At 35.8% G+C, this 12,543-nt stretch overlaps 1 protein-coding gene across 1 annotated transcript in view; it reads right to left on the bottom strand.

Moving 5' to 3' along the window:
* Window positions 1-12,543, bottom strand: part of LOC128652451 (CUB and sushi domain-containing protein 2-like) — a 1,617,569-nt gene that overhangs the window by 261,633 nt on the left and 1,343,393 nt on the right. Inside the window, 1 exon segment of the mRNA XM_053705390.1 lies at window positions 10,044-10,247. Within this exon segment, the coding sequence (XP_053561365.1) occupies window positions 10,044-10,247 (204 nt within the window).

Raw genomic sequence — 12,543 nt, 5'->3', positions numbered from 1 at the left:
AGACTGACATGTGCATTGAGGAGCCCACCTTAAGTGATTGACAAGTAGATTCAATCAAAGTAGGTTCTGCGCAAAAAAGGAAAGCTAAATATATACAGGACTAGCTTTCAAAGTGAGAAAAACAGCACTCACAACTGGATTCAAACTCTATCCCTTGTTTGCAAAACTGGGCTAAACTAGACCTAGTCTGCATACAGTGACTACCTACAACTTTGCAGTTCTTGCTTACAATGTGCACATTTTGTATCTCTTGTGTACAAATGTACGTTATAGGATACATTTTAGAAAAAATCAAAGCTGCATAAATATGAACAAGTGCAAATATTAAAAACACGGAGTGATTGATATGCTTGTAGACAAACATTGTAATTGGTGTGTTCTGTCACAAACATAAGCATTTCTATAGAAAAACACCAAGCATACACTGTATAGAATGGTAACCCTGACAAATATACTTGCACATGTCTTATGTACTGTGACATAAATCTACAGAAACCTCAGGCTGTGCATATACAATACCATTGTGTGCAGGCTGCACATGCAAGTTATCATATCCCTGTGACAGGGAAGGCATAAAACATAATAAAGCAAAATAAAAGTTATCTGCTCTCATACGCTGGCTGACATGCAGATTCTATTTTTTTTTTTTTTTAATATGTTTATTTATTTTTCCGTCAGTATCAATAGAACTAGAACAGAGCTCATTTGCTCACATTGTGCACCACGCAGGGTAAAAAAGAAAAGTTTTTCCAATCATGTATACAGAAAGAAAAGATAGATATCTAACATTTATGCCTACATAATAACTCAAGATCCATGCCATTACCTTATGGACATCACACAGTAAATAAGAATTGTAGGTAAGCAAAAAGAAAAAAAAACAAGATACTGTGTTAGACATAAATACAATTGTTGCATATTATTCTCATTAACCTGATAAAAAAAAATAAAAGAAAGAAAAAAGGAGAAGAAAGGGAGAAAAAGAAAAAAAAAAAAAAAAAAAAAGGGGAGAGCCTCCTCCTCCTCCACCACCCCCAAAAGAAGGTGTCTTATGGTCCCCCATTTTTCAGAGCCAAGATACTGGAAATAATTCTCTTAATATCAGACCTTCAAAGTAGTCTGTTTTGTGGAATGCCTTAGTAAGTATATATTGCATGGGAAGCGGGTATGTCTGTATAATATTTTCCCATTTGTTAAAAAAGCGGTTGGGTTGATTTGTTATATAGGTTTGAGGTATTATATTGTTCAAATATAATCTGTTGTCTCACTGCTTCTAGGAATACCTTAAAAGATAGTGATCTAGTCTGCTTCCAATTTCTTAGAATTAGATTACGACCTATAAGTATAATAGTATTAATCAAATCATAGTAATGCCCATCTTTGCAACTTACTTTTAAGCCGAGAAAAGTAGGGCGTAAAATTCAGTCTATACCAACAATTAGGATCTTTATGTAACATAATTCCTATATGTATACATAAATTCTTCTGGACTGTTATGTTTAGGAAAAAAATATTTATAGGTTCCAGGACTAGTGTTCAGCGCAAAATTTATTTAGCCAAAAGTTGAACTTCTGCCAAAATTGCCTTATCTTGGGCATAACCAGAAACAGTGCATCAAGTCTGCCCTGGGCATTGAACATTTGTAGCATGTTCCCGTATTTTCTAAAGACCATACCGCCAATCTTTTTGGTGAAATATAAGCATTGTTAAGTAGTTTTAAAAAAGATTCATGCCAAGAGGAACGGAGGGGGGCTTTAATCAGCCATTTGATACCCTTCTTAATATGATCCCCGCTAAGTTCTGGGAAATGTTTTGCCCAATAACCTATGTATTGCTCACTAATTAATTGTCCTTGCTTTGCCAATAAAATTTTGTATAATAATGATATTGAGTGCTTTCCTTGCTAATATACATTGATGTAATCTCCAATTTGTTCGAAACCTACTGACCAGTTCCCTAACTTGGCTTTCTTGTTAGCAAAGTGGCGTACTTGAAGGTATGCGAAAAAGCTCTTCTTGGGGAGATCAAATTCTCTGACAATACTCTCAAAGGTTCTTAAGTTAAACCTTTGATCAAAGACTTGTAGTAACTTATCAAATCATTTATCCGCCCACTCTTTAAATACCTGATACTCGCATCCAGCTATAAACTCAGGGTTCCCTCTAATCGGAAGATAATGAGAAATATAAAAATTAATTTTAAGATATTTACATGTCATTTGCCATGCTTTAACCACATTGTACATACTGATAAACCTTTTGATGTTGTCTGGGAGTTCTATAAAAGTACAATGTAAAATTGCTTTACATACAAACGGATATATTAAGCTCTCTTCCAAGGTTAGGTTAGTTAGTACCTCGGTAGACAGAAGCCAATCCACCGCATTCCATGCCAAGATGGCCATGTTATATAGCTTAATGTCCGGGAAAGCTAGCCCCCCATGGTCCCTCAATTGTGACAATTTTTTAATAGCTATCATATGTCGCGACTTGCTCCAAAGGAATTTAGCACATAGTTGGTTAAATATTTTAATATCTTTTGCCTTAATGAATAATGGTAAGTTATTCATAATATAGATTATCTGAGGGAATAGGATAGATTTGATCATAGCTATTTTAGCTGACAGAGAAATGGGGAGTAATGCCCATCTTTGCAACTTACTTTTAAGCAGAGAAAAGTAGGGCGTAAAAATTCAGTCTATACCAACAATTAGGATCTTTATGTAACATAATTCCTAGATATCTAATCTGCGTAACCTCTCTTAGCTTATATTGTGTCTTGCTATCCGTGTTTTTGTATATCCATAAAATCTCTGATTTGAGCGTATTGACTTTATAACCCAAAATACTACTAAATAACTCTAATGCCTTGAACGCAATTGGAATATTTCTATATGTTTGTTGAAAATAGAGGAGTAGGTCATCGGCATATAAGGCCAGCACAAACTTCTGGATCCTATCTTTATTCCCTCCAGTTCTTGTCTGAGATATATTGCTAGTGGTTCAATGGCCACATTAAATAGGAGGGGTGATAGGGGGCACCCCTGACGCGTTCCCTTCTCTAATTTAAAAAACTCTGATTGAGTATTGTTAACCAGTATTGAGGAGATGGGGGTAGTTGTATATAGTTTTAATAAATTCAATCAAATTACCTGAGAAGCCAAACTTTTCAAGGGAAGTATACAAATGTTCCCATATTATAGAATCGAATGCTTCTCCGCGTCGACCACAACCATAGCAAGATCGTCATGATATGCTGGTTTTTCCTTATGCAGTTTCTTCCAAAAATATTCTATTAACATATATGTTTTACAAATCTTTTTTTGTTGGTGATCTGTCACACATAAAACCGGCCTGATCTTGAAGTATAATTTTATGTAATATTTCCTTCAGACGTTTTGCGATTATTGCAGTTAATAATTTATAGTCTGTATTCAACAGAGAGATAGGTCTATATGACCCGGGATCTGATAAGATTTTGTCTTTTTTGGAATAAGGGTTATGGTCGACGTGGAGAAGAATCGAGACATTGTTTTCCCATCCATGAAATATACATTAAATAAACAAGTCAGTATGGGAGCTATATCTGTCTTCAACAATCTGTAGAACTCCGCCGGTATTTGATCAGGCCTGGGCGCTTTTCCAAGTTTAGAATCTTCAATTGCTTTTATAACTTCTGCTAACGATATGGGAGCGTTTATTGACTTAACTTGCTCTGAGGTAATCTGTGGACACTTAATCTTATCCAGAACATCTTACTTGCTTCTGTATCTATAGTTTTAGCAGCATATATGTTCTTGTAATAGTCTAGGAAGACCTTACTAATATCACTCGCTTGGGTGTAGTTCTGGCCTCCCCAGCTAATATTCCCGATCACGTTCTTCTGATTCCTAGCTTTGTCTAGCCTAGCCAGATATTTGACAGATCTCCTGTATCGTTCCGCCATATATGGCGTTCATTCTGGCTTCCTGTTGTATCATTTTTGAAGACATAAATAGGTCTCTTGGCGTGCACTGTGATACTTGTCCCAATACTTTTTTAATGGATTGTTTATATAGTTTTGATATGCCCTTGAAACCGTTTTTGTCAATTGGTTTTCCCGAGCTCTAATCTTTTTTTTTTGTTAACCATATATAATTTGATCTCCCTCTTAAGAAGGTCTTTGCTGCCTCCCAAAACACCTCATATTTATTCGCATAGTCTTGATTATTTATAACAATACTCACGCCACTTGCTCTTTATCCACATTTGAAGGCATAAAACATAATAAAGCAAAATAAAAGTTATCTGCTCTCATACGCTGGCTGACATGCAGATTCTAACTTAGCACTGAAAGCAGTTCCTGACAATAAATACACAGGAACTCATATAGGAGTTAAGAGTTGTTGTTATAAATAAGGCCTATTGTTGACATTGAAGGACCTAATAATAAATAAGTTGGTCATGCAGTAATAATTTATAAACACAGATGTGCATATGGTACTACCATGTATGTAGCGTTGGCAATTTATCATTGCACCAGCAGTTCTTGTGAACTGCTGATGCAATGCCGCCCCCTGCAGATTCACGGCCAATCGGCTGCTAGCAGGGGTGTCAATCAATTAATTTCTGACAATGTTGACTGCTGCTTCATAACTTGTGTTTCCGGCGAAGATGGAGGCTCAGCAGAAACACGGGGCATCAAGCTCCATAAATATGCCCATGGCAATAATATGGTATAAATTGTGTATAGGCTAAAAATAAAATACACAGAGCGCCTCCCTAAAAGGCTAAGACACTAGTAGTGACAAGATTATTTAAATAAAAAATATATTGAAATTCTATAGGGGTATATAAAATATTTTATAAGCTACTACTAGCTAAAATATACAAACAAGATACAGAAGTGGATCCACTTAAAATTAACAATAAAATATGCATATATCTATTTAAAAAACAATACAATTGTGGTTAAAAACCACAACAATATACAATCTTAATCACAAAATAAATTACAATAAAACAGCTGTTGATGGTTGGATAAAAAATATAAATATATAAAAACATCAATTTACTGAGTAGGTGTCCATAAATATGTAGGTCCCAAACTTTAAATTCTTTCCAGAGAGTGAATGTCCAATATGAAGATTCTATTTTAAAACAGTTATCCTTATATATCCCTCGATAAACGGTGAAATGATTAAGTGTGTAAAAAAGAAAAACGTAGTGGTTTTCAAATCAAATTTAAAAAATTATTGTGAATATCCAAAAAATCCTGAAAAGATGATGTGATGAAGTGGGCGTGAATAATAAAAAATGTGTGTACACAAAAATGAAAAAAGAAAAAGGAAAAAATGTGAAAAAATAATCCAAATGAATATTTAGGATGTGTTAAAGTGAATAACACACTTATAAAGTGACCCTTATGTGAATACAAGATGTGAAGAGATGCTCCTAAAAAGTTATTCCTGTGTGTAAACGATGAAAAAATACAGAAATGGATCCTATGTCTCAGGGATCAATTCATTCAAAGATATACCTGTAATAAAACAAATATAACATAGTGCAAAACTGCTATTCAAACTTAGTCAGTAATTGAAAAGAAGCTTACCATATATGTCAACGCGTTTCGGCCCTAAGAACTGGGCCTTTATCAAGACAAGATATAGTCTTGATAAAGGCCCAGTTCTTAGGGCCGAAACGCGTTGACATATATGGTAAGCTTCTTTTCAATTACTGGACTAAGTTTGAATAGCAGTTTTGCACTATGTTATATTTGTTTTATTACAGGTATATCTTTGAATGAATTGATCCCTGAGACATAGGATCCATTTCTGTATTTTTTCATCGTTTACACACAGGAATAACTTTTTAGGAGCATCTCTTCACATCTTGTATTCACATAAGGGTCACTTTATAAGTGTGTTATTCACTTTAACACATCCTAAATATTAATTTGGATTATTTTTTCACATTTTTTCCTTTTTTCTTTTTTCATTTTTGTGTACACACATTTTTGATTATTCACGCCCACTTCATCACATCATCTTTTCAGGATTTTTTGGATATTCACAATAATTTTTTAAATTTGATTTGAAAACCACTACGTTTTTCTTTTTTACACACTTCATCATTTCACCGTTTATCGAGGGATATATAAGGATAACTGTTTTAAAATAGAATCTTCATATTGGACATTCACTCTCTGGAAAGAATTTAAAGTTTGGGACCTACATATTTATGGACACCTACTCAGTAAATTGATGTTTTTATATATTTATATTTTTATCCAACCATCAACAGCTGTTTTATTGTAATTTATTTTGTGATTAAGATTGTATATTGTTGTGGTTTTTAACCACAATTGTATTGTTTTTTAAAATAGATATATGCATATTTTATTGTTAATTTTAAGTGGATCCACTTCTGTATCTTGTTTGTATATTTTAGCTATAAGTAGCTTATAAAATATTTTATATACCCCTATAGAATTTCAATATATTTTTTATTTAAATAATCTTGTCACTACTAGTGTCTTAGCCTTTTAGGAGGCGCTCTGTGTATTTATTTTTAGCACTACATTCACCTTTTTGGGGGCGCTGGTACCCACAATACTAGGAGCTACAGACACAAGGTGAGCGCTGTCAGATTTTAACAGATAAATTGTGTATAAACCATCAAGTAATGATTATACAGAGGTTACACAAATATGCACCACGTATATGTCTACATATATAAAAGAACTTATATGTAAAGAAAATTGCATGTTCTGTTGCACATGCAAATAATCTTGTAACCATATACATAATATAGGAACATTTCCCAACATCAATAAATTAGCATGTTCTGTAAATACAGAAACTATACTATAAAATGAAGTACATGTAATTAGCCAATACAGTACATGTAAGTAGCATATTCTGTCAAAACAGAAACTACATTTCGTACATTAAGCGACATGTAATAAGGTTTGGGAATAACCACCAAATATTCTACCATTGCTTTATACAGATTGCATTTAAAGAAACAGTCTAGTCAAAATTAAACTTTCATTATTCAGATAGGACTTGTAATTTTAATCAACTTTTCGAATTTACTTCAAATTTGCTTAGTTTTTTTGGTATTATTAGTTAAATCTAAACCTAGGTAGGTTCATGTGCTAATTTCTAAGCCCTTGAGGGCTGCTTCTTATCACATGCTTTTTAAATTGCTTTTTCCCAAGAGACTGTGGGGCATATTTATTAAGCTCCGTGTGGAGCTTAAAGCCCCGTGTTTCTGGCGAGCCTTCAGGCTCACCAGAAACACAAGTTATGAAGCTGCGGTCTAAAGACCACTGCTCCATAACCTGTCCGCCTGCTCTGAGGCGGCGGACAAACATTGCCTAAAATCAACCCGATCCAATACAATCGGGTTGATTGACACCCCCTGCTGGCTGCATTGCACCAGCAGTTCGGCATTTATCGATATGCGGTAGACATGATCCGCAATATCGGATCATATCCGCTCGCACAATAATAAATAGGCCTCTGTGGGTCATATAGATAATACTTTGTTCAGACACAGGGAGTTATTTAAGAGTTAGCACAACACATGTGATTAGGGGGCTGTCAGAAGATGCTTAGATACAAGGTAATCACAGAGGTAAAAAGTATATTAATATAACAGTTTTGGTTATGCAAAATAACCAAATAAAGGGATTATCTATCTTTTAAAACAATAAACATTCAGAATTCCTCTTTGTGTAATATATGCTGGAGTAGGACAGAGACCTGCATGTACAATATGAAGTAGCACAACTATTGCATAGCTGGTTAACCTTACAGACTGGAACAGTTTTGCAATGTTTATAGAGGTACTGCACAGTGGTATTTTCTGTAGATCTACCCTCTAATAAATTTGATGTAATCACAGGGGAAACAGACATGTTAGACTCCATAAAAATATAACAATGTGAATAAAAAATAACAATTTTATATATTAAATGAGTAGAAACAAATGTCTACTGCTATAGCCACTTTCTAATACTCCTCAGACACTGGGTTAAATAAGAACAGGCAATGAGAGAAAACAGTGAAAGATTCACTATAAGCTATTGTAAGCCAAACTGAGCTCCTACCCCTCAGCAGCTCTTCTGCACCCCACCCGGAAAGGATCCTTTGCAGGCAGAGACAATAAAAACTGCAGACACAGAAATGATCAGTTTGTAAAACTCCTAATCTGCCCAGTGACATAAACAGATAGAAAGAAAAAAGGGAGCCAATGGAAGGGAGCGGAGCTAATTGCCATGACGATCCCAGGGCGACAGAAGGCCCAAACAAAGGGCTAGATTACAAGCGGAGTGCTATACATCGCTTTCATGAAAGCAATATTAGCGCTCCACTTTTTAATTCCAGTGCACGTTAATGTGTTATTACAAGATAGCCGCAATCTTGCTATGAAGCATTGAGCTCACAAGAGTGCACTTCCATAGGCTCCTATAGGAACTTCTGCGCCAGTGAAGGGGGTAAGTCGCGCAGCGATGGCAGCAAGTATAAATATATATGTATATGCTGATATTCATGTATATTTATGTGTTAATATGTGTATATACATATATATCTACTGGGAACACAAAGTTCCCATTGAATGCAATGGAAAGGCACTTTTCAGTGCCCCATTTCCACCAACTTTAACCCGAAAACACTGCCTAGTGCAGTACTTTAATTAAAAAATAAAGATGCTGCCATCTTTATTTTTTAATAAACTACACTAGACAGTATTTTGGGGGCATTTGGGGCAGATTTATAAAAGCTCACGGTAACAATAACCAGCCACTTGTAATGGCTGGTTAATTAACTCGCAAATTTGCCCATTTGCGGGAGTGGATAATTTAGTGCTTGACTTGTAATCAAGCCCAAAATGTTTAATAGTAAAAACCAGTAAAACAATTTAAACAGTTTAAATCAGTTTGAAAGTAAAAAAATAACCTCTAAGATAAGCTCCTCTCTGTGTTGCCACCCCAACTGCTACGTTTCTGAGGGGTCTGCCAACTGCTTTGAGTAGTCATAGGTCTCTTAAACGGCCATACACCAATTTTCAAAAACTGAGTAAAAAGTGAATAAAATGCTGCTGGAGGGTTGATAAGTGCCCCAGTCCTTTCAGAGTACCCCTAATAAAGGATTGGATCCTTTATTGTGAGAAATTACCCAACAAAGTATGTCTGCAGGTAGGCAGGCTAGTCCCCCAGTTATGCTATACTTGACTAAAACAAGTACCTGACTGAATAAGCTTTCCAGCATGTTGTATGTTGCTGTATCCAGTAGAGAGCACATCCAGTGCTTGTACATGTACAGCAGAGGATCTGAGAGGAAATAACCAGATATTCCCACAGGGGGAGGCTAAGGGACATGTCAACGCAATGCCGGGGGGGTAGTTATGGCTGAAATCCCATAGGGAGATGCTGCACACATAACAAGGTATTCCCATGCCCCTGTCTCATTCAGTGTGCTGAAATCTTTCTGCTGATCTCTTCTACTGAATGAAACTGCATCAGGGGTTAAGGGTCTCATATTGGGTTGAGCTTCCATTAAATGAAATCCATTTTTTTAATCAAATAGCTGGAGCACCTTGATCTTCAGCCTTACCTCCTGAGAGGCAGAGAACAAACTGAGGAGTGAGGAAAGGTGGGAAGGGATTATAGCTCTTGTGTGTGCTCTCAACCTCCTCCTAGTGGTGGGAAGTATATCTTAAATGTTATAGAATTCCTATGGACTCATCATCTTATGTAAGAAAAAAAAGTCTATATCATGATATTAGAAAGTCGCACTGACTCATAAGAAGGCAAAGTTTGCATTTTCTCCTTGTGAAAGCCTAGAACCCATCCTCTTATGCTACCTTTCCCTTATCTACTTCACTACTTTCCTCTTCTATTTGTTTCACAGTTTCTTAACAATAACACAAACCATACATGCTGGATAAATAAACAAATGAGTATGCTGTACACATTGCAATGCGGGTAAGTAAAAAAGGGGTATATGATTGCATTGCAAGCAATGTAAATGACATTTTAGGGAAAGGAGTACATACCAACACAGGAAGGGACTGATGTGTTCCATTGTGCCAGGGCTCCCATTACAGCCTGACACTCAATGTTCCTGGAGCCTTGTAGAGCATATCCAGCGATACACTCAAAGCGAACAATTGCTCCAACAGAAAAGTCATTCCCAATGCGACGGCCATATTTAGGCTCTGGGATGGAACTGCACTGAGTGGCACTTGTTCGAGGAACAGCTATGAGAGACAGGGAGAAAAGGAGGAGTCAAACATTGTGAGAGATAGAAATATAGAAAGATAAAAGAAGTAATAAAGTGCAAGAGAGGAGATAACTGATTAAAGGGAAAGTCTAGATAGATAATGCTTTTACCACCCATTCCCTACTTTGCATAACCAACATTCTTATATTTATAGCTTTTAAGCTTGCCTGATTCTAAGCCCCTGCAATCTGCCCCTATCTCAGTGCTTTTTATTAGCTTTTGAAAACATGCACAACAGTCAGATAGTGCTATTTCATGTGTTCCATACAGATAACATTGTGCTCACTCCGTGGAGAATGATAATTGTTATGCAACAACTTTGATTGATAGGCTAAAATGCAAGATTGTAAAAAGCACTGAGATAAGGGTCCGTCTGCAGGGGCTTAGATACAGCTAATCATAGAGGTAAAAAGTATATTAATATAATAGTGTTGCTTATGCAAAACTGGGGAGTGTGTAATAAAGGGATTATCTATCTTTTTAAACAATAACAATTTCCAAGTAGACTGTCCCTTTAAGAGTTAGAATAGGGAAGGGACTTAGAGACATAGAGGAAGGAAGTGACTGATAGATAGAGGAACAAAGTGAATGAGAGATAAAGGAGAGAAGTTGCTTATATTAGAGAAGGGAAGTGTCAGAGAGAGAAAGAGGAAGGATGTGGATGAGAGCTAGAGGGGGGGAGTGACTAAGACAGAGAAGTGACAGTGAGATTAACCCTTTAACTGATTAGTCATTTCCAAACATGTAATGAGCTGTTGTGCAGTTTTTAGATGTAGGTTAGAACCTACTGCAGTCAATTTTTTTAGTGAAAAACCCACACATACTATGTTTTTCTTTTTCAGGAGACCCAGCAGGTTCAAACTATATCATTATTTTATGTATAGATCATGACATGTAAGAAACCTGCATCAAAAAAGTGTGAAAAAAAAAATCATTTTTTAATTAAAATTGTAATAAACAAGGTTAGAAACAATAGTTCTTGTGTGCTTTTCCCCCTAAACTCTGAAGTAAAAAGAATGGCACACATTTATTCACCTCAGGTGATCACTATTACCACATTGATTACCTGGCTATTAACACTTAAACAGGGACTTTACTTTTAAGAGGGGCTTGGGGGTTTCTAGGCCTTTTCAATGGGCTTTTATATGGATATATATAAATTAGTTTATTAAAAATAGTGTTTATTTTTTGTAAAAAAAAAAAAAAAAAAGTGCTCCAATTTAACCCCAAAGACATATATTTTGAAAGAACAGTGGGTCTTGGAGGTTTATAAGGATTATGAGAGCTGAGAGCAAGGGGATTATCATCTGTGCTAAATTGATTGTGCAGATGACAACAATGTGTTGTCATTCACTCGTAAAGAGTTAAGAAGGGAAAAGAAGAAGCAAAAAATATAAGTAACTAAGTGAAAGAAGTAAATGAGATATGAATGTGGGAAATAAATGAAGGGTAAAACGGGTAAGTGATTTGGGCTTTTTTTGAGTATCATATTGAAATCCATGTGTCTATGCTTCCCATCCAGAACCCTGCATAGCTAGAATGTCTCTCAAGTTAAAATGCGCTTTCTAAAACTGATTTGAATGAGCTCTCATTACTGACGAGACTTCTTAGATAATCTCTCCAGACCAGAGAGCTTTAGATCACTATGCCCTGAGAGATAAAAGGAAATAAGAGATACAAAAGGAAGTAACATAGATAAAGGTGAAAAGTAAATTAAACATAAAAGAGAGAAATTAGAGATAAAGGAGTAAATAGGCAGAGATATAAGACGGAGGAACTGAGAGAGCAAGAGAAAGCAAGTGAGAAAAAATAGAGAAGGGATGTGATTGAGAGGTAGAGGATGAAATGAATGAGAGATACACAAGAGAAGTGACGGAGATAGCTACAGGAAGGATGTGACAGAAAGAAAGAGAGGTAAAGTGACTAAGAAATAGAGGAGGGAAGTAAATAAGAGAGAAAGGAAAAAAATGACAGAGAGATAGAAAAAGGGAGGGAATAGAGATAAAAAAAACGTACGTGAATGAAAGAGAGTGGAGGGAAAAAAAGAGAGCTAAATAAGTGACAACACTAAAGGAAGGATTAGACAGAAATCGAGGTGGTGAAGGTGATGAAAGAAGAGATGAACAGACATAAGGAGGGGATTAAATAAATAGGGGGAAGTATGGCATTGAGGTGAGTATATCAATAGGCAAAAGCATAAATAGGAGAGAGCAGAAAGGAAAAAGTAGGCCAGGGGATAAAGGAAGGAGAAACAAAGTGTTGACTGAATAAAG

This window comes from Bombina bombina, chromosome 3, assembly GCF_027579735.1.
Source record: "Bombina bombina isolate aBomBom1 chromosome 3, aBomBom1.pri, whole genome shotgun sequence".
NCBI classification, from domain to species: domain Eukaryota; kingdom Metazoa; phylum Chordata; class Amphibia; order Anura; family Bombinatoridae; genus Bombina; species Bombina bombina.
This window is presented reverse-complemented; position numbering and strand designations above follow the sequence as displayed.